The sequence below is a fragment of the Theropithecus gelada genome, chromosome 18 (assembly GCF_003255815.1).
Source record: "Theropithecus gelada isolate Dixy chromosome 18, Tgel_1.0, whole genome shotgun sequence".
Lineage (NCBI taxonomy): Eukaryota > Metazoa > Chordata > Mammalia > Primates > Cercopithecidae > Theropithecus > Theropithecus gelada.
Window position 1 is genome coordinate 62308341 of NC_037686.1, and position 23580 is coordinate 62331920.

The following is a 23580-nucleotide window of genomic DNA, read 5'->3' on the forward strand; positions in this document are numbered from 1 at the left end:
TCTAGCCTATAGTAAAAATCCATTTATTGCCTCCAGTCAAAATTCATTATCCCTCTTTTTCCTCGAATCTTTCACAAAAATATAATCTTAAAAATTAAAATGTCTTTACAATAATGGAAAACCTACTTTTAAAATACCATGTGTTTCTACATTAAGGGGAGAAAGTTCTTCATTTTTTGTTTGTACAAGTTGAGCATTTCAAGAAGTCATTGGCATCCATTGATAACAACCACATTCTCCATTTTCCCAGAAGAGCCAGGAGCCACTTTTAGTCCTAGTTAACGAAAACGCATGCATAAATCAACCATTCGGGTCGGTCTTCTCCACTCCTTCAGCAGAGGACGTCGGCGCCCGGCTGCCTCGCCCGCTTGCCTGTTTCTAGGCTGCGGGAGGATTAGACACATGCGCACGATTGGTCTCTTTGTGTGCACCAGGAAGGGTTTGGCGTCGATTGATTTACACTTCCTAACGGGGCAAAGACCTGGAACGACCGCGTGTGCTTGGGAATAAAAATGTACTGTAAACAAGGCCGATGAAATAAACAAGTGTCTCGCTCCCGCTGGCCTTCCACGTTGGAAGTGTCCCCACCGCCCTTTCCCCGGTGCCCAGCTTGCGAGTGGAGATTTAGAGCCCGGGAATGAGGCGCCGTGTCCTTAGGAATCTCGAGCCGGGGAGCGCTGAGGGACCGGGGAGCGCTGAGGGACCGGGAAGCCGGGTGGGGAGCCGGGTGGGGAGCGGGCCCGGGGCGCGCGGCGGCGAAGGCGCTCCCGCCCGCGCGGAGAGGGATGGAGCGCTTCTTGCGAGCGTCTCCGAGCCCAGCCATCCCGCGGACCAGGGGGAGGGAGCGGGGCCGGCGCATCAGCCCGCCCCCCCGGCCCGCCCCCTCCCCCCGCGCCGGGGAGCCGCGGTGGTGCGCTCCGGCCAGCTGTGCGCCGCCGAGCGAGGCGCCAGCCCGTGGGTGCTGCCGGGGGCGGCGGCGCGGTGGGGGCGCCCGCAGCTGGCGGCTGCGCGGGCCGCGGCGCGGGGCTCGCGGCGGGGGGCGAAGGTGAGCGCCGGAACGCGGAGGGCTGGTGTGGCTCACGGCGCCGGGCCCCGTTCCCCGTCCGCGGCGGCCCTGCAGGCGACCCCGCGTCCCCACCGGCGGGAGCTCGGGGAGGAGCGGGCGGCGGCGCTGCTGCTGGCGGCGGCCGGCTGGATGCGAGACCTGCGCAGACCCGGCGGCGGACGGCGGCTCTCGACTCTGGAGAGAGGATCGCGGAGCGCAGGAGCCCGATAGCGCTGGCCATGGCCTCCAACTTTAACGACATAGTCAAGCAGGGCTACGTGAAAATCCGCAGCAGGAAGCTAGGGGTGAGTGGTTCGCTCGGCTTGCTCCTTCCCCTGCGCTCGTTCGGCCCGGCTGGCTGCCTGGGGGGGCAGGGAGAGGTGACCCGTGCGGGTACAGGGCAGAGAGGGACCCGGCCCTGTTGCTTGGCCAGGTGGGGGCCCGCACCTGCCGGGGGGTTCTGCAGACGGACCTGCGGGCTCCGGGAGCGCCTGAGTCCCCATCCTCGAGTGCACCGGGCTGTCTTCGACCGTGCGGGGAAGTCAGTAGACGAAAGGGGTTGTCAGTTCCAACGAGGAACGTGCCTTGGAGGAGGTTTCTGTGCGGTGCTATCCACGATGGTCTGTTCTCAAAAGTGTGCGCCTTTCGGGTGGAACTGCTGTGTGGCGAAGCTCGCGTGTGTTTAGAATCACCATTTTCTGGTCCCCGCTTCCCAAGCTCAATTCGAAATTCCCGTTTTATGCCCTCCCAGCGCCGCGCGTCCCTGCCGGCTGTAGCGAGCGAGTTTAGGGCGCCTTCGCCGTGGCGGAGGGCGGCTCCTGCGCCCCTCGAGTGCTTCCCGACCCGGGGACCCGCGCCCGCGTGCAGGCAGGTGTGTGCCCCGCGCCCGCCGGCGGACACTGCTCCGTAACGGCAAAGTTGATGGAGACCTTTCCCTACTTCTTGAGAGATACGCTGCCTGGCTTGGGAGGGAAACGGTGTGGAACCCAAGGGTTCAAAACTATTCTAGTGACCAGACGAGGCGGTAGGAGGGACTCAACGGGAGGCAGCGGGACAGGAGGGGCGGGCACCTGGACGGGAGCGGCCTAGACTTGGGACGCGAGGGGGAGGATGGAGGGACGGGCAGGAGGTCCCCAGGGAGCGCGCGAGGTGGGGTGACCTGGGAGGCTGACCCGGGTGGGGTGGTCCGGAAGAGCGAGGGGAAACTCGTCTGGGAAAGAAAGTGCCCGTGCTCCGGACTCTGGTTGTGTCTGCCTCACTGTCCTCCAAGTTCCAGTTCTACCAGGCTCCTGCATCCCGGGGCAAAAGAGAAGAACCTTCTCTTGAGCTAGAACCTTCCCTGTATTCCCTGATGGCTGGAAGAATCCTCCAACTTGGAGAAGGGGAAAAAGAGGGGAGAACTTTGCTAATTTCTGTGTAAAAAAGAAAGCAAAAGAAGAGTAGTGTTAGAGAGTAGAAGAAAGGTACAGTAGAATCCCTGAAAGAGGGCAGAGCACCAAGCACCAGGAGTCGCTTTGTCGGGAGTTGGCGGCGCCAGGTGTTGGGGACAGGAGGACGGACGGCGAAGGCCGACTTGACTCTTGGTGCTGCCTCTGCTGGGTTTCGCATTAAAGGTGCAGACTGTACCCCAAGGACAACAGGGGCCCATTCTGGAACTTCAGCAGTTCTGTAGTAGACTGGGAGGCTGCAAGAGCGAGTGCGACAGCAACGCCCCCCTTCCTCCAGCCTGGAGCCAACGTGCGCTGCCATGAGCCCCACCAAGGCGAAAGAGAGCAGGCGCCAGAGTCAGATCCTCGGCCAGGTTTCAAGGGCTTTTCTTGGGTAGGAGAAAGCGCCTCATTCTTTTCCAGGGATATAAGGACGAACCCACAGAAAAAGCTGCGGTTCTCCAGGAGTCTGGTTGTTTCTCGCAGCCGGGACGTAATGCTCAAGTCTGTCACCACACAGCTGTCAGCCAAGGGAGGTGCAGAGCTGGAGGTGGAAGGGAGTCATCTTCCTAGCTTGACCTTTGAAGCCCTTTGCTTTACGACACGATGCTTGTTTATTTTTCTCGGCCTTTGTTCTTGAAATCGAGATTGTGTGTGATGCTTCACACTATATATAACTAATGAATGAGTTAAGTCCCACACAAGATGTGTGTCTGCGTTCACAGAGTCACCTGCATGTGAAAATGAGACTGAAGAATGTAGCCTGAGTATCCCCTTCCTGCGCACTTGGCCCTGGAGTCGATAGGATTCCCCCCCACCCCATCCAAGTTTGCCAGGATTTCACACAATAAAAACTGAATATGTAACCCAATTATAACACAGGGCCCAAGGAAAGTGCATTGAATGCTTTTTGGGTAACTGGCATTCACGGCGTTTGAAATGTCATCTTGAACACCATTTCTGCCTACCGATGTGTGCAAACGTATATTTACACTTACAAAGCCTCTTTTGCTGTGTTCACTGTTTAGAGCTTTGCCTTTGTAAAGTGCAACCTTCATAGAAAACAATGAAAGTGTGTTTATATAAAAATTAATTGCTTTTGTCCTCCATTTCTACCTGAGAAACGTAAACTTCAAAGTTAGATATTGAAACAGTTTTAAATTAAATCAAAATACTAAATTCACCTTGACTATTTTGGGAACTTTTTTTTAAGTCAGATGCTTTTCTATTCAGCATATTCTAATATGCAGAAGAGTGAATTTAAATGGCAGAACTTCACATGGCTGGTTCTGTGACCTTACTAAGTTAAGTGAGTCCCATAAGACAGTAAAACTCTAAGCAAATACTGTGTGCCTTAAAGAGTCATACCCCAAATCATAAAAATTGAAATTATCCAAACATTAATATTTCCTTTGCATAGTTAATAATACTTATTCCTAATTTTATGGACTCGAAAGTATGAACTTTTCCAAGTAACATATTTTTTAACTCTAAGGATAAAATGAGTTCGTATGATTTATGTCCAAAACTAAATTTCAAAATATAAATAATTGTAATTAAACATGCATAGATATTTGATTTATTATGGACAGGACTCATTCTTTCAAAAATCGAAGTCTGTGATATTCTAATGGAGAAAAAAAAGGCCTGGATATGAGGCCAATTGCATCAGAGATAATTACTGACATGAAACATAAGTTATGATGAAATGTTCTAATGTGCACTTTGCTCCTCACAGATTAGTGCAATTTTGAATGAGGGCTGTAAGGCATTTCTTGTCCTCTAGGTAGCAAGTCAGCCCTTTCAGAGGGGCTTCCAGTTTTACGAGGTCAAAAGGGCCCTTGCCCTGTGTCTCACTGGGGAAGCTAGCAACCTTTTGAGTCCAGTCCCTTACCCACTGTTTGGGCAAAGAAGTAAAGTTTAGTAAGCAAGGCATATATAGCAAAATATCCAGTCGGTTTTTGGTTTGCAGCCAAACTAAGAACTCAATCACCGAAAGCATTAATAATCCAACAGTTTATGTATTGACCCTAAAGTTATCAAAAATGGATGCAGCATTGTGGAGTGATACCATTATCATCATCATCACCACCATCATCACCATCATCACAGTCACTGTACAAATTTTAGACTGCTATACCTTGACTTATTTTAGACACAGACCTCACATCATTTTTTTTCAAGGAATTCATTCAAATACATCAACGTGACTATTCACAGACACATTATATGCAGGCAAAATAGTGTCTTCTACAGACATTTTATATTTCTTACTCAAACTCAGGTGAGAGGTTGGTACTGATATGTGTGGGTTCTGGAGGAGTCTCAGGATAGGGTGGTGTGTGTGTGTGTGTATGTGTATTCAGGTACACACTCAACACGCGATCAAATTATCCTGGAGTGTCCACAGTTTGAGAGGCAGTGTACACTGGTGTTTGTGTATGTATTACAGAGTCATACTGTGTTAAGCCTGAATTACTTATCATAAATAACCCCTGCATCATTGCTACTCAGAGTACATCTCTGGGCCAGTCATTGTCACTTTGCACCAACTTCGCTGCAGGAGAAGCAGGGAAACGTGGAGGAACAGATTTGGGGTTTTGAAGAGCACTAACTTTATGAGCTGAGCACCTATTGAGAATTTCACTTTTTGCGTATTTTTCTTTTGTTTTAACAACTTATTGTGGATTCGCCTACCTCTTGCCCTTTCTCCCTTCTTGATTAAAACCTCAGGACAACTCCATTCCTGGCTTAAGGATAATTGATCTCCTTTCTGTAAACACTGTGAGTTTTCCTTTCCTCTCACAACAGCTTTCCTCAGAATATTTGTTCATGAGAGAGATTGATGAAAATTTACCCTTTTATAGAAGCTCACTCATTAAAATAAATACAAATGGCTGGACACGGTGGCTCAAGCCTGTAATCCTAGCATTTTGGGAGGCTGAGGCAACATGGTGAAACCCTGTCTCTACTAAAAATTACAAAAAGTCAGCGGGGTCTGGTGATGTGTACCTGTAGTCCCAGCTACTCAGGAGGCTGAGGCACGAGAATTGCTTGAACCCGGGAGGTGGAAGTTGCTGTGAGCCGAGATTGTGTCTCTGCGCTCCAGCCTGGGTGGCAAAGCAAAACTCTGTCTCAAAATAACTAATAAAATAAAATAAATAGAAATGTGCATATATACATTTGTATATTTTGTCCTTTAGACCATTTTACAATTTCTTTGGTCTCCAAGTCTGTAAAAACTAGTTTGTAAAGAGAGATTGTATCTTGTATGGCATGCATTACCAATTTGCCAAGAATTAGATGCATAAATATATTTAAGATAAAACATATAAATAACTTAGTCATTCTGACCATTTCAAAGTTCTGAAGAACTTTCAGAATCATTACTTCATATATGAATTCGCAATCTATGGATTTCTGGTGCAGAAATTATAATGAATATGTTTCCATCTTTACTTGTCTAGAATATTGTGAATCCTGGACATGGTTTTCTGAAATGGATCTGTGATATCTATGTTTATTTATCATTTGTATAGTTATCATTTCTCATTAAATACGAATTTAGCATGTGACAATATCCATTATTTGAACTCTCTATTTGATTCTAGATTTTTATTCATGTGACAATTATGCATATTCTTTACACTGTGTGTACATTTGCCACTTATTTCTGTATCTATATATATAGTCCTGCAAATAATGCTAGTTCTTAGAATTTTCCAGTAAGAAAAGATCTTAAGTATCTTCTACCCAATTCCTATATTTTACGTTATCTTCAGCTGCCTGTTTGTGTGTATGACATCTGATGTATGCTTAGAAACTACTATCTCTATTGGCAATTTTTTTTCCTTTTAAAAACATGCCTCTATCTGCATATGAACATGTCTGATGTTCTTTGAATTTTTAAAATTAAGCCAAAGACAGTGAAAATTAAGGTAATTTTTACAGTAAAAACCAAATACGGACATTATGGCTGGATTTTGCTATTAAATTATTATGACCATATAAGGCCTTGGGAGAGGCTGGTAATAAGAGAGAGTTATCAAGATTCACGTCTCAGTTTTTATCTTGATAGATTTACAGATGACTGCTGGCAAGGTGAACTTTAAAAGTGACATTCCTTTTCTTAGAAAACAAAGATAATACTCAAAACTTAAAGAGATCTTTCAAATGACTGAAATTAACAGTGAGCAGGGAAGTGCTACAGTGGTCAAGTATCTTTGTACGATCTACATTCCCAGTTTCCTTAAATGTCTTTCAAACATGCATAATAATGGTGAATATTTTGGATCACTATACAATAGAATACGGAATAAAAAATTAGTTTAGGCCAGGTGCAGTGGCTCATGCCTGTAATCCCAACACTTTGGGAGGCCGAGGCTGGCAGATCACCTGAGGTCAGGAGTTCGAGAGCAGCCTGGCCAACATTGTGAAACCTCGTCTCTACTAAAAATACAAAAATTAGCGGGGCATGGAGGCCGGCGCCTGTAATTCCAGCTACTCAGGAGGCTGAGGCAGGAGAATTGCTTGAACCCAAGAGGTGGAGGTTGCAGTGACCTGAGATTACGCCACTGCACTCCAGTCTGGGCAACAAGAACGAAACTCCATCTAGAAAAAAAAATAGTTTACTATGAAGCATATATATTTGACATAAATGTCATCTTTTTGAAGTATTTTTATTAGTTAGCATTGCCCTGTTTGGATCATAAACCATGTAGATACTGTTGAGTAGGACAATTCAGTATTTGTATCTTTGGACTGTTTCTATTTATATCAATTTTAGAAACTGTAGAAGATAAAAGACATGCAATACAAACAAAATTACAGTTATCTGTAGTCCCACCATTTACAGATAATCTCTAGATTTCACACATTTTTAAGTGCAGTGCTGGTTTTGAGGAAGACATAATTTCTATCAAATAAGATCAAATAATTAAAAGGAACCATACTATAATTTCTTTAGCCTCAGTTTTATTACTTGTGCCTCACTTTAGTCACAGTATTTTCTGTTTTTCTTCAAGGTCTTGTAACTTTGTCCACAGAGCCCACAAATTCTAGATAGGGAACATTTTCATTGACTTTCTACATAAATCCTCATTAGATTTATTTTAAGATACAGAGCAGTATTATCCTCTAAGTAATTCATTTTTATATTGTTACACTATTACTCAATGAGAATATTGCACCTGTCAGTCAAACTGGATAGAATAAGAAATGATATTTTGCCATAAGCAAGAGCAGAAATTAATAAAACTACTGTTTGCATGGTATTTGCAATGATTAGTGATGGTTGTAACCTTTCAACATGGGCAAAATATTTTGTCTGCCATTTTCCTGAATTATTTGCAACAATTCTTGTTTAATTTTTATTTTTGGCTTAACAGTAAAATTACTGGGAGCAAAGACATATTAATGCTTAGTTTGAGACTTCATAATGGTAACATAATCTCACTACATTTTGTATGTATTGTGCATTTTACAGCTTGTAAAGACTTATCATACATATTATATAATTCTTATGGTAGGATTTTAAATGTATATTCTATTTTTAACCCCCATTCTGTACATAAACTAGAATGCAAAAGGAAAATCAGCTGGAGTTACTGAGATACAGCTTGGGTTTGTGTGTTTGTGTATACAAACCTAGGTTTATAACTTCAAGTTTAGTATAATAGCTACTATACAACAGCTACCACTTTGGAGTATATATAGACAAGTTCAACACAGTCATGTGTACCCTTCAAAGTCAACGTGCTTTCTTTGGTATCTTGGTATAAAGCTGATATGATCATTCACTTTACTCAATGCTAAGTTATTAAGATTGCAGATAAAAATGCTATTTAGTGAAATAATTTATGTCACGGTAAGGAAGTACTATGTAGATACTTGTCCAGGCCACACTGAATTGATACAATTTCATTTTCATTGATACCAAACACAAATTCACTAACCTCTCCTTTTAGGAAAAAAAAATAGAGCTCCTTTCAAAATTTAGCTGACAGTGTCTGGGTAGAACTTTAAAAGTTATTTAAATAGTTAAATATATTTATTTTAGCATTACCTTTATGGAAGATTATATTTTATTTAACATAGCTTTATAAAAGATTATGTTTAAATCAGCTTACTGAAAGGTGAGTTCATTTAAAGAAAACCTAAATATAAAAACTATGCAGATTAATGGGGATCCGACAAATCAAAAGGCAGTATATGTTGACATAGTCATGCACCATATAGTATGACAGCGTTAGCTAAATGCCCAAGCATTGACAGTGCTCCACCACAGCATGATCTCAACTCAAGAGGCTGGATTATTTTGTTTGTTTCTTATTTTTGTTGCTTGTTGCTTTAAAGGGGCTTAAATCAAAATAGATGTATTTAAATTATGTTCCTTTATTTAACAACTATTAATTTTTTAAGCTGCCTGTATGCCAATCTCTTATTCAAATGTGTACATTTATATATAAAATGTATTACATGTTGATATGCTTTGGCTGTGTCCCCGCCAAAATCTCGTCTTGAATTGTAGCTCCCATAATCCCCAGGTGCCATGGGAGGGACCTGGTGGGAGGTCATTGAATCATAGGAGTGGTTTCTCCCATGCTGTTCTTGAGCTAGTGAGTCCTCACAAGATCTGATGGTTTTATAAGGGGCTTCCCCCTTCACTGGGTACTCATTCTCTCTCCTGCCGCCCTGTGAAGAGGTGTCTTCCACCATGATTGTAGGTTCCCTGAGGCCTCCCCAGCCATGCAGAACTGTGAGTCAATTAAACTTATGTCCTTTATAAATAACCCAGTCTCTGGTATGTTCTTACAGTAGCATGAGAATAGACTAATACACATGTAGAAACGTGTGTAGTACTTTTTTCCTAATGATTTTTCCATTGTAAATATGGAATTGCTTTTTTCTGATTACTCACTACCCTTTAGCATGTTTATGTCTGTATGTATATATGTACACACATATATACATATATAATGTGTTATATATTGAATATGTATATATTCAGTAGAATATGTATGTATTTCCAAATGGCATGTTACTACCCATACATATGGAATTGCTATCTTTCCTGAGCGGATAATTATCTATATTACCTATCCCTTTATCTATATCTATATTATCTATATTACCTATCCCTTTATTAAAAAAAAAATCACTCTCAATGACAACTGCATATAGGAGTGACCTGCAGAGCTTGATCCTTCGGCCTGGGCTCTCACTGAATTGGCCGGCCTGGAGTTGAGTGTGGGTTTGCCTTAAAGTTCTCTCAAGTGTTTTTAATGTGATGCCAGAGTTGATAATTGTTGCCATAAAATGATAATTTTTTTAGGAAATAGAGAAAATATGTAACGCATTAGACTCCTCTAAACTGCTAACTACACTGTTGTTCATGCGAAGACCTCTGAAATACAAAGTTAATTATCTATTAAATCTTTTATGTAACCCTCATTTCCTGACAGTCTATAATGCTTTATAATGTGAACACAGAAGGAATACAACAAAAAATTTCTTTGACATACAGAAATTCACTTCATAAACAATGCAATGAATTTGAGTCAATCCTTTCTGAGGACTTCTGGATCATGCTTTCCAGGCTCTCTTGATACATGACTGATGCTTCTACCAGCAATGTGGATGCTCTTAAAAGATTTCAATTGTCTAATTTGTGTATTCTCATCTAAGTAATTAAGATACCACAGCTATTTAAATTGTACTTAATTTAAGACTCACTGAGTTCTGAACAATGCAATCATGATTTTCCCAATGGGAGATTCGCTGAATGAGACTATATTTTAAAAAACCAGTAGCTCAGAGTCAGTTTTGTATTCTTCATAAACGTGGGCTCATGGCTGTGAAAGACAGCTGCTACCTTGCAACACCTTGCTCCTGGTATCTATGAGGTTTATGTTTTATGTTCTTTTCTTTCGTCCTTGTTTCCTACTTGAAGAGATAGGGCATAGCTGAATGGATGGGGAGAGAGAAAATTGAAGCAGTATATAGCCCATACCTCTCGAGTCCAAGCAGATAGTAGGTACCCTTGTGGTTTTTAGAGAAGGTGACCATAAAGCTGACAAGTCGTGAATTAAGAAGGGTTTGTTAAAAGTTCTATGCATAAGACACAACATATCCAGGTAACAATATGTGTCTAGATGAGATGAGTGTGGAGTAATGAGAAAAGATCCAGAATAAGAGTGCTTGTAGAGTTCTAAGAAGCTGGGAAATTGCTGATGGGTTTTACAAGAGGGGTTAAATGTTCATTGTCAAATTAACAAAACCCCTGAGGCTGGGGCGTAGAATAGATTGTAGTGAAATAGGACTGTTGGCAAGGAGCCAACCAGAAGTGAGTTTCAGTATCTAGGAAAGGTACTGGGTGATTCTACAGGCTAGCCAGGTTGGAGAACCATTGCCACAGAAGTATTTTGTTTTTCTAGCTCTTGGGAAAAAGGAATCTTTCACCTACCATTGTTTGCATTGAGAATGCATCTGGCAGTCTTATTTTTGCCTTTTGAAAATGATTAGTTTCTTTTCTTCTGTCTGCTTTTAATATGTTCTTTATCTTTGGTTTTCAGGAGTTTTGTTATGACATGTAGAAATATAGTTTTCATTCCGTTCATCTTTCTTGAGGTTTATAGGGCTTCTTGATTCTATGGCTTGATATCATTCATCAGTTTTGAAACATTCTCCACCATTACCTCCTCAAGTATCAATTCTGTCCATTCTTTCTCTTTGTCCTTACTCATATGTAAGAAAGCAGAGATATGGCAAGTAATTACTACCATATCTCAAAGTGTCTCTATGCTTTTACTCTTTCATCTGTTTCCCTCTCAAATCTTCAAGATAAATAATTGTTCTTGCATTTCTTTCAGTTTGCTAATTTTCTATTCAGCTGCAAATAATCTACTGTTAAAACTATTCATTGCTATCAATTTTGATGTTTTTATTTTCATGTCTGGAATTCTCATTTGGTTCATTTAAAAATTATTATAAGAATAAATTATCAATTTTATCTTTGGTAGTTTTTGATGCCTTCAAATATCTATACTTTTTGTGTATGTGCAGCATTTGTGATCATGAGCATGCGGGCTTTCTTGAATTACAGAAATGGAACTTTCTCACTGGTTAATTGTTTTTTGTGGAGGTAGAGGTCATGTGAGCCTCCAGAACTCCGCTGAGAGACAGGAGAGTTGGCTATGGCTTTTCCATCATTGTGAGACCCTCTACCTGTGATGATTTTGACTTGGAATATTCTCAAAACAAGTTGTCTACCTCCATTGTAGCACTATGGCTTGTCATAACGATGCTGAAGAAAAATAATTATTTTACTTTTGAGGGTTATTTTTTTCTCTTTTATTTGTTTTGGTAACAGCAATGGCAAGATCCACTCCCAGAGATTCTACGTGAATTGATTTCTGGGCAAGAGAATTATTTGTTTCAGGCTTGGTTTTTATCTCAAGTGATTCTAGAATAAATGAAGTACATTTTACCAGAATAATTTTTAATGCAAGTTGTTTATCACCATATATTTCCCTTGAACCCTAGAGAGCTACGATAAATAAGTTAAAGTATGCCTCCACAAGTAAAAATAAATAAATAAAAATAAACACTATGAATGTCTATATCAGCCATTTATCATTTCTTTATTTCAGCCAGAATTTGAGTCTCTTTCCCATATTTGGAGAGTACTCCCACATTACGAATGGTGAAGGTAGTAAATAAGGTCTTGAATCATAAAAGATGAAATGCCCAAAATGCTTATCTCCCTTGCAGCTAGAGCACAAGATCATGAGCTGGTTTTTAGAAATTACGGGAACCTAGGACCGACTTTGAGTGAGTGACAAAAGAGGCAATTCAGTAGAGGAATCTTCACAGGGGACGACAGAGTAGTCATTTCTACTGGGTCAATGTAATGACACAAGAGCAGAAACAATGCAAATTACTGCATCTATTGTCTCAAGTGAATATACTCATTAAGCCACTTTACTAACTTTAGAGAATATTTATGGTTGCTTAGTCTTGAACCTGGTTCTCCAGTCCTCTATTCCTATTTTGAAATAATAAAAACTTTAATAAATTCCTTTCTGTCTAAATCAGCAAGTGTCAGCTTCTGTTGCTTGCAACTAATACATATAACTGATAAAACAGCATTATTGGAAGTGATTCAGTTCAGTTTTAAAATATTTTAAAATTATCCGTGTTTTAGATTAGTGAATATTAAATAGTTGTCTTTAGCAATAAGTAGATAGAATTAATTTCTCTTTTGTTTACTCCTAGCTTAGACATTAGAGCATCATTAGTGAATTATCCTGTTCACACATGGGGATTTGTAGAAGCTTTGATATAAGGATACATCCAGATCATATAATTAAGAAAAAAGTTTGTTTTAAATAGGGACCCACACAAATACACATAACATATTTTAGGCAAAGGTGGAAAACTAATTTGATAAAGAGGAACGCCTTTTCAGCAAATGTTACTGGAGTAATTGAACATCCATGAGCAAACTAAGTGAAGCTTCACATCAACTTCACACCTTGTAACTCAAAACAGATCACAGATGTAAAGCTATAAAAATTTTGGAAAACCATTAGAAGAAAATCTAGGACTAGGCAGAGTTCTTAGACTTGACAACAAAATCATGTTCCATAAAAGGAAAGATTGAAAAATTCATCCTATTGAAATTAAAAGCTTTTGCTCTATGAAAGACCCTATTAAGAGGATGAAAAGACAAGCTATTTACTGGCAGAAAATACTTAAGGACTATACATCTGTGATTTAAAAAAAAAAAAAAACTAGTATAAAACACTCTAAAAACTGTACAGTAAAATTTTTTAAAAACATAATCCAACCAGAAGACGGACAAAGGACATGAACATACATTTCACCAAAGTTGACATAGATACAAATAAGCACATAAACAGGTGTCTGACATCATTAATCATTAGGAAGATGCAAATTAAAACTACCAAGAGATATCATTACACACCTGTTGGAAAGGCTAAGAAAAAGTGACAACCCTAAATGCTGACAAGAATCCAGAGAAGATGGATAGCTGGATCACTCGTACATTACTGGTGGGAATATAAAATGGTTCAGACACTCTGGAAAACAATTTGGCAATTTCTTAGCAACCTACATATGCAAAAATGAGACCTCGCAATTGCACTCCTGGACGTTCATGTCAGAGGAATGAAAACTTCTCACATACAAACCTGATCATGAATGTTTGTGGCTGCTTCATTTGAAATAGTAATAAACTGAAAATAAACCAGATGTCCATTGTTAGGTGAATGATTAAACAAGCTGTAGTTCACCAAATTATGCAGTACTACACAGTAGTAACAAAGGACCAAACTAATAATAAATCTCAGAAAATTATGGTGGGTGTCTGTAAAAACACCAATCATCAAATGTTACCTACTGTGCAATGTCATTCCATTAACATTCTTATAATAATAAATCGTAGAAATTAAGAACAGGTTGGTGGTATCCAGAGGTTGTAAACAGGGGAGAGGGAATGGGGTTTGTGTGTGAGGTGGAAGTGGTTATAAAAGCACAGTATGGGGAATCCTTTTGATGGCTGAAATGTTCTGTATCTTGACTGTAGTAATGTCAGTATTTTGGTTATGAAATGAGACGGTAATTTTACAAGAAGTTACTATGGGGAAAATTGGATAAAGAGCATGCAGGGTTGTTCTGTGCTGTTTTTCACAACTGCATGTGTAACAACAGTTATCTTAAAATTAAAAGTCTAATTAGAAAATGTAAGAGGGAGTATCAAAACCTAGCCTCATTTTACAAACATGATAAGCCATTCATTGGGGCACAATTATAGTGGAAGTAGTGCAGAAAAATGGAAAGAGTTTACTCTTTTAGAATCAATTGAGGGATTTAATTAATAACTTGTCAATTATGAATTATGTAACCTATAGAAAGTTTCAAATACCTTCAGGTCTCACTTTTCTTAATTATGAATTGGATAGAAGAACACCAACCTCATTGTTGAGTAAAATACTATTTTACAAGATCTAAAACAGTGCTTAGTCTATGATGCTCCAACCATTGAATGGTAGAATTGATTGACAGATACCAAAAGCCTCCTGGGACAGACCTTTGAAAAGCAACCTATTTGTTGGCAGCCCTTCTGAACTGGGGTTCCATCAGGAAGAAACTCTTAATTCCTTGAGTCTTCCAATGTATGTAATGAGTTAACTTCCTTCCTATATGGAAAATGGTAGCAACTGTTCAATGCTTGTGAATTGAGGAAAATAATGACGCAAGTCATTTTTTGTAAGTCTTAATTCTCTTATGTAACTCAGATTGAGAAAGGCCAAATTTTGATAGATGGGCTGTCAATTTCTGCATATCATCAAGAAAACAGATAAAGGGGGGAAAGGTGTCGTTCTGTGATGATTTGAATTATGAGACCCCCTCCCCCACCTTCCAATCTGAATCTTAAATGATTATTACTATCTTAAAGATAGGCACCAGATATTTGTTTTACCACAGTTTTACCTCAGTAGCTAAATTCACAGTCTGATACAGTGAGTTCATGTAGATAGCCATATTGATATATTATGTAACATTTTGGCTTACTCTTTGCAAACATCTGTGCAAGCATGCATTATTTCATTTTCAGCACCTAAAGGTCAATGCATTCATAAGATAAATTCTGATTTTGGAAGAAAAATCTTAAAAAAGAAAGTCATATTTTGAGGGTCACAAAAGAGAGGTCAAAAATATTTACCCCAACCTTACGATTCATATATTAAATTGCAAGATTACTAAACATGTAAAGGATTAATCTATGCCTTACAGAATTTTAAGGGATTTTAGGTTGGCTGTATCTTCATATAAACATTTCCAATGAATATACTCATCGTTTACAAACCCATCATGCAGTTAGCTTATTTATCTCATAATTAAGGGCACATTTAACAATACTGTCTTCTGTAGCTCCTCCATTTTCTTCTGCTTTCCAGATCTCTAGACAATGTTTTCGAAAGGGAGGGAGGGAGCGAAGGAGGGAGGGAGGGAGGGAGGAAGGAAGGAAGGAACGAAGGAAGGAAGGAAGAAAGGAGAGAGCGAGGAACAAACATGTCCTTAAAATGAATGAATATGTTTTTGCTGAACAGTCTTTTTTTTTTTTTTTTCTTTGTTGAGACGGAGTCTCGCTCTGTCCCCCAGGCTGGAGTGCAGTGGCCGGATCTCAGCTCACTGCAAGCTCCGCCTCCCGGGTTCCCGCCATTCTCCCGCCTCAGCCTCCCGAGTAGCTGGGACTACAGGCGCCCGCCACCTCGCCCGGCTAGTTTTTTTGTATTTTTAGTAGAGACGGGGTTTCACCGTGTTAGCCAGGATGGTCTCGATCTCCTGACCTCGTGATCCGCCCGTCTCGGCCTCCCAAAGTGCTGGGATTACAGGTTTGAGCCACCGCGCCTGGCCTGCTGAACAGTCTTAATAGGACAACAGTTGTTCTGAAACTCAAGGCACCACGGCATAGAAAAGCCAATTTGCGTTTTTGCATACAATTTAACTATCTGTATAAATATATGAATACACAAGTATGATTTAATGGAATGACTCTCCACATTGCCACCTGTGAAAACATAAAAATGTCTTTTCTTTTGGAGACAGTGAGAATTGTTCCCTTCAAAGTGAGGTCTTTACATCCTCTCCCACTGTTCTTCCTAGAAATACAGCAGAAAGTGGGAGAAACATGTCTTATGTTCTTAATAATTTATAGACCCCAGTATGCCCCATTTACAAATTTCATCTATTTAAGAACATGTTCAAATCTTACTCCTTCCAGACTGAATCACCTATCATCCTCAACCTAGAAGTTTTCTACTGTGTCTGAGCTCATGGAGAATAATTTGTAACCTAGGCCCACCACATAGGGCCGGGAGGGCTGTGCTCAGCACAAATCCAAGGGACTGCATTTATACAGACTATGATGTGATCACTTTGTAGTTGTATATGTAACCCTGGCACTGTTTGAATGTATTGTTTTCATGCTTGCATGTTTGTCTTTGGTCTCCTAAAAGATTTTAGGTTGTTGGAATGTTATGGCAATTATGCTATTTTTAATTTTTAAATTTTTTATGTTTATGGATACATAATAGTTGTCCATATTTATGGAATACATGTAATATTTTGATACAATAATGCAATGTATAATGATCAAATCTTGGTGATTGGGACATTCATCACCTCAAACAGTTTTCATTTATTTGTGTTGAGAACATTCAACTCTCCTCTTCTAGTTCTTTTGAAATATACAATAAATTATTAACTTTACTATAGTCACCTTATTGCGCTATCAAACACTAGGTCTTACCTTTTATCTAACTGTATTTTTGTGCCCATTAACCAACCTATGACTTTTCCTAGCCTCTGGTTCCCACCATTCTATCCACTGTGTCCATGAGATCAATATTTTTAGCTCCCACATGTTGCAAGACATTTGACGTTTGTCTTCCTGTGCCTGGCTTATTTCATTTAACATAATGACCTCCATTTTCATCCATGTTGCCGCAAATGACAGGATTCCATTTTTTTTTAATGGAGGAAGAACATTGCGTTGTGTATCTATGTACCACATTTTTTTTTCATTCATCTATTGATGAATACTTAGGTTAATATCATATCTTGGTTATTGTGAATACTGCTGCAATAAACATGGCAGTTATGTATCTTTTTGATATACTGATTTCCTTTCTTTTGTATATATACCCAGAGATGGGATTCCTGGATCATGTGGTAGTTCTGTTTTCAAATTTTGAGGAACCTCCATACTGTATTTTAGATGGAAATAATTTTTATTTCTATCAACAGTGTGCAAACATTCTCTTTCCTGTGCATCCTCGCCAGCATTTATTATTTCCTGTCTTCTTAATAGTAGCCATTCTAACTGGGGTGACATAATATCTCATTGTGGTTTCTATTTGCGTTTCCCAAATGATTAGTGATGTTGAACATTTTTTTCATATACCTGTTGACTAATTGGCTTCTTTTGAGAAATGTCTATTTAGAACTTTTGCCCATTTTAAATCAGATTGTTTGTTTATATTGCTATTGAGTTGTTTGGGTTATTTATATATCCCACTTGTTAATCCCTTGTCACTTGAATAGTTTCACATATATTTTTTCCTATTTTGTAGGTTTCTCTTCATTTGGCTGATGTTTCCTTTGCTGTGCAGACGTTTTTAAATTTGATGTGATCCCATTTGCCCATTTTTGCTTTGGTTGTCTGCTTTTGAGTCCTTACTCAAGAAATCTTTGCTCAAACCAGTGTCCCTGGAGCATTTCCCTAATGTTTTCTTCTAGTAGTTTCATAATTTTAGGTCTTATTTAAGTTATTAATCCATTTTGATTTATGTATATACTGAAAGACGGGGTCCAGTTTCATTCTTCTGCATATGGTCTAGATAGTGTTTGGTGTTTGTTTTGGACTTTTGGGATTATTTCACTTCATTTTAAGTCAAATGCAAATGGATGATCTTTTATTATAATATCTGATAAATTTTATATTTTCATCTAAGCCTGATGAATGATAACAGCTTTTCTCAGTAAATTCTGAGAAATATGTAAAGTATAATTTTTATTTAAATATTAAACAGCTTTCCTTTGTAGAGATAGGGCCTTGCTCTGTTATCCAGGCTGAGGTGCAGTAAGTGTGATCATGGTTCACTATAACCTTGAATTCCTGGGCTCAGGTGATCTTCCTGACTCAGTCTCCCCAGTAGCTGGGACTACAGGCATGTGCCACTTTGCCCAGCTAATTTCTTTTTTTGTGCGTGTGGAGATAGGGTCTTGCTATGTTGCCCATGTTGGTCTTGAACTCCCAGCCTTAAGCAATCCTCCTGCCTCAGCCTCCCAAAGTTCTGGGATTACAAGTATAAGCCATTATGCCTAGCCCGAGAGCTTTAAAATAAACATAAAGGGAATATTTATTTAATGCCAGTCAAGAAATGGCTGCTTCTTAAATTTCATATGAGAGTAATAGTAAACTAAGAAATAATAGTGAGGAAAAAACTTTTTTTGCCTAAGTACGTATATTTCAATTATTAGCTAGGACTTTTTCATTTTATGGTCCTCTCTTTTGAATTGGGGAAAATATAAATGTTAATCATTTGGCAGTTGCAGTTTAGTGTTCTCTGTAAAATGAGGTTTATATAAGCTACATTTGCTCATAGAATACCTTAATTACTAGGACCCAAGTGGTTTTGAACACTCCATTGACTTTAAAAACAAACAGCAGTGCAAAACTTCTGTGTCTTTGATGTTGAGCTCTAGAGCCATCTTGACTAAATTTTAGAAGGCTTCATTACTTAGAAGATAAAGTTCAATGCCTTTTCAATGAAATTCTATTTAGTAACTGCAGTAAAAGAGAGATCACTGAACCGCATACCCATCCGAAGTGTGCACATAGCTATCTTGATACTCATGGTTTCAACTAGTCACAACTCCCTTTTAAATGACAATAAAAGTGTGCAGAATACAAAATAAATAAAGTCCCAAGGAAAGCATCCAAGAAGTTTAAGTCATTATGCTTTCTGCTGACAGCTTAATGTCAGTATCTGACTAGAGTGTAAAGGGGAAACAGTAAAATTACTTTTCAAAAGAAAAGTAATAGCACCTAAATAGCACCTAAAGAAATAGCACCTAACACATTTGGATATTCATGATTTACCCAGGACTCGGGAACAAAGGTGAAATAAATCATTGTTTTGCTCTGCAGTTACAATCTGTAATGTATCTGGTTGGTTTTTCTTCAATTACAAATATTAAGGATGTGTTAGTATGTGTTTAATATGTGTTAATTGAGGATATGCTAATAGGAAATACACCAAGGATGAAGAAGTAAAAAGATGGCATTAATACCAACCCCAGCATTTACTATAGACAGGAGGATACAATCATATGTAAGACCCTTTACCAGACTAGTCCAGCCTGGCACAAAAGAGGACAGTCAATAAACGTTTGTTAAATTGTTAAATAAGTTTACATTCAGAACTGCTCCATTATGGTTTTCTTTGATATGTACAAGAATATTGGCACCGCCTTCATAGAGGCACTTTGTAATATCCACCTTTGTAATTAGCTTCAACAATATCAATCGATTGCAATGTAAAGCCAGTAATTGGAAATATGCCAGTCAGAATATATTTTATATCTTACCTAAGAGGTGTTGTTCCACGTTTAATTTTTACAAACTACATTTTATAACTTCAACTATATTTATTTTTTGACAATTTTTTGTGACCATACTAAAATTTAGCTCTTTTTAACCATAAAACATACAGAAAACACAGCAAAGTACATTGTTGTTTTGGAGGGAAGAGATTTTGTTTTAAAGGCCATCTAAATAAAAAAAAATTAGTCCTGCATTGTCTTTAGATGTATTTGTTATATTGTGATTTTTTCAGTTACTATTTTGACTATTCTTTATGTATATATTTATCTTTAATATTTAATAGGAAATTTCAAATAGTATATACAATAAAATTGTGCAGCAACTTTTACAGCAAGTGAAATGTTCTATTTTTTTTTTTTTTTTTGAGACGGAGTCTTGCTCTGTCGCCCGGGCTGGAGTGCAGTGGCCGGATCTCAGCTCACTGCAAGCTCCGCCTCCCGGGTTCATGCCATTCTCCTGCCTCAGCCTCCTGAGTAGCTGGGACTACAGGCGCCCGCCACCTCGCCCGGCTAGTTTTTTGTATTTTTTAGTAGAGACGGGGTTTCACCGTGTTAACCAGGATGGTCTCGATCTCCTGACCTCGTGATCCGCCCGTCTCGGCCTCCCAAAGTGCTGGGATTACAGGCTTGAGCCACCGCGCCCGGCCGTGAAATGTTCTATTAGGAATCATCCCAACAGCATGAATTCTTGAATTCTTTTTAAAGAATTTTTAAGAATTTTTCATGAATTTTGCAAACACAGTTCACCTTTACCACAGCTATGCTGTTCAGTGGGCAGGTCAGATATCATTTTCATTTTTATACAGGAAGACCATGAAGTTAAGGAAGCTGAGATAACACACTGAATCAGAAGGCTCAGATCTGTGACACTGATTTCTAGCGCCTTCTCAGAACACCTGTTTCAACCACTGCACACAATTTCATGACAGTGTATTCCACCCTTACCCCAGGAGGTTGGCATATCTCTGAGGACACTGATTGGTGTGCCACCCTAGGTTAGCACATGATATGCTTTTTCTGTATAATCTACAGTAATTCTAAGGCTCCTATTTTATATAGTTTTCCCCCAATTTAGTTGAAACCATTGACTGTATCTGTTTCAATTCACAGTGCCTGATGAGTGCCTCAACTAATCTCAAAGGTAATGTCACTAATGATTCCTCAGATCTCTTTATCACTTTCCCGGTTATGTGTGCAGTCTGCCATCTTTGAAACCCTAAGATGCGTGCGTCACTTTAAATATACTCAAAGATTAAGACAGGTTCTCAATTGTACTTATTTTAAAACCGGAAAACCCTTTACAAAAACATTCTCTATGCAGCAGTATGAGCCTGAAATGGCTTTTCTTCCTTCTCATTGATGTTGGTTTTTATAATGTGATTTTATGACTTAGCTGGAGCTTATCAAAGACTACATTGTTTTTGTCTCTGAAACAACTCTCCACAGAATTCTACTTCAGGAAAACTCAGTACTTCAGATTATTAACGTTATTTAAGTGCCAGCTCAAGAGTACCAACTTCTGAATATCACCAGAGTGTAATGCAGACAAAGAACTTTGGAAATAGAGACATTTGGTTGAGGCCATTGACTTTCCATCTCCATACCTCATCTGTAAAATGGGCGTGAAGTGTCAAATGGCCAACTCCCATAGGGTTATTGCAAGATGTAAATAAGATAAAATTTGCAAAATGCCAGGTGCATGGTAAGCCCCGTACCATGTCACCTATTGACATTGGTATTTCTAAACAAGAAATACAGATTTGACTTGCCGTAATGAAGGAGTATCTTTACATTTAATTTCACCTCTTTAGGGATGACTTCTTTTTTGCCACAGGGAAAACAATTTTATATCTGATACCGTCAAAGTAGAAAGGTGTAATGTTTTAATCCAGAGCAATTACTTGATTACATGTGGTTTTAAACATATTGATTGGACAAAATTGTGTGCATGGATTGATGTGTGGGAAAGACACAGAAACTGGTGTGGGGTCACCAGGCTGATGATGTCTTGACCACACTCTGCGTTGAGGCATCCCAGCTTCCTCACCTGGAGTACTGGGCTTCCTCACCGTCACCTGACTAGCTCTTCCCTGTCATTAAAACAAAGCAAAGCAAAACAAAAACAACTTTCAGTTTCCCTTCAGTTTGTATCACCCACCAGAAGTTCAGCTAGAATCACCTAGAAAGCCCTCAATTTCTGAACCTTCCATCATGTGTACCCTAACAGTTTCCAGCCTTCCTCTGCTTCTAATACCTGACGGTCCCATCTGTCTGGAGGGCCAGGAATCCACACAGGTGGGTCTCCTGCTAACTGGCCCACTGGACCTCCTTCCCTGGATTCTCCTCCTCCTCATGCCCTCTCTCCACCCACCACTACAAGAGTTCTGCTTTTAAAAAAACGTATCCTCTTTCCCAGAGAATTCCTCAAGTCCTGAGCCCTACAGTTTCATTAGTGCTTCTCAAAAGACTTCTCTGAAATAAACCTTTTATACTTTAATCTCACTTTCGGTGTCCAGATTGGCATACTCAAATTTTTGTAAAATATTTTCTGCTTCCTACTCATATTTTACTCCAGGCCAATGAGTCTAAATAGAATATATTCTGTTCCCTCCTGAACCAGCTACTTTGTCACGTAGAAACACATATTAAGTAGACATTTCTATTAACGCTGCCACTCTTTTCAAAGTTATTCAATATTAGACCTCAAAGGCAAACCTGTCTTGTCTTTATCTCAATGAGAACATCCAACTGAATGCTGTATCTTATTGGTGCTTCCTCAGAATGTCTCTGCCTTCTGTGGTCTCTTTCCAGTTGATAAATTCTCTTTGTCTAACTTAAGGCACAAGTGTTGGTGTGACTGACTAATGGTTCTTTTTACTGCTCACTCAATTATCCTTGTACTCCTGTTAGATTAATTTTTCAAAATTTCTGTTTGAAACATAATTATTCCTCTTAAAATTTCCCATGCTTTTTCATTACCTAGACTAATAATTTAAACTTAAATTTGCAATTCAGAACTCTTTGCAACATCTACCGTTGTTGCATTTAGATTTTTTAAATATAGTATTTCAAGCATGATGGAAATTGCAGAGAATCATATTACAAACCTCCAAGCACACACTACTATATTTTAGAAAGTTATTTTTTTCCTTTAAATTTTTTAACATAGAAAAATGTGGCCAGGCGCAGTGGCTCACGGATGTAATCCCAGCACTTTGGGAGACTGAAGTGGGAAGATCACTTGAGCCCAGGAGTTCGAGACCAACTTGGATACATGGTGAAACCCCATCTCTACTAAGAATACAAAAATTAGCCAGGCATGGTGGTGAACACCTGTAGCCCAGCCAGCTCGGGAGACTGTGGTGCGAGGATCACTTGAGTCTGGGAGATCTAAGCTGTAGTTAGCTGAGATCATGCCACTGCACTCCAGCGTGGAAAACAGACTGAGACCCTGTCTCAACAAACAAACCAACAAACAACAACAACAACAAAATATTGGGAGTTGAAGACCCATTTGAACCTTTTACTATCTTGCCATTTTCACACTGAAGAGTTGCCTTCGGTATTTATCTGTGTTACTACCTAAGACTAGTCTGTGCACTTCAACCATTGTATTGTCCTCTGCTGCATACGTTAATCACTCTTCCTCTATTCATGGACATGGACAGGTATTGCTGATTTTGCTACTACAAACCGTGCTTCAACAAACACATACATAATTATCCTTGATTGCATATATACATGTTTCTCCAGGGTATGTGGATAGAAGTAGAAATACTGGTTTTTAAGACGTGTATATGTTCACTTTACTAGATGTTTTCAGATTGCTCATAATTGTTTTCATTTATAAGCCTAGAACCAATGAAATGAAAACTTCTTTTATTCTCAGCAACAACTGCTATTGCGAGATTT

The 23580-nt window shown here is 39.4% G+C and overlaps 1 protein-coding gene across 1 annotated transcript in view; it reads left to right on the plus strand.

Annotated features, from left to right (window-relative positions):
• Positions 1-1093: 1093 nt before the first annotated feature.
• Positions 1094-23580, plus strand: part of DOK6 (docking protein 6) — a 435864-nt gene continuing 413377 nt past the window's right edge. The window contains exon 1 of the mRNA XM_025365197.1: positions 1094-1350. Within this exon, the coding sequence (XP_025220982.1) occupies positions 1285-1350 (66 nt within the window). The 5' untranslated portion in view covers positions 1094-1284. The remainder of the gene's footprint in view (positions 1351-23580) is intronic.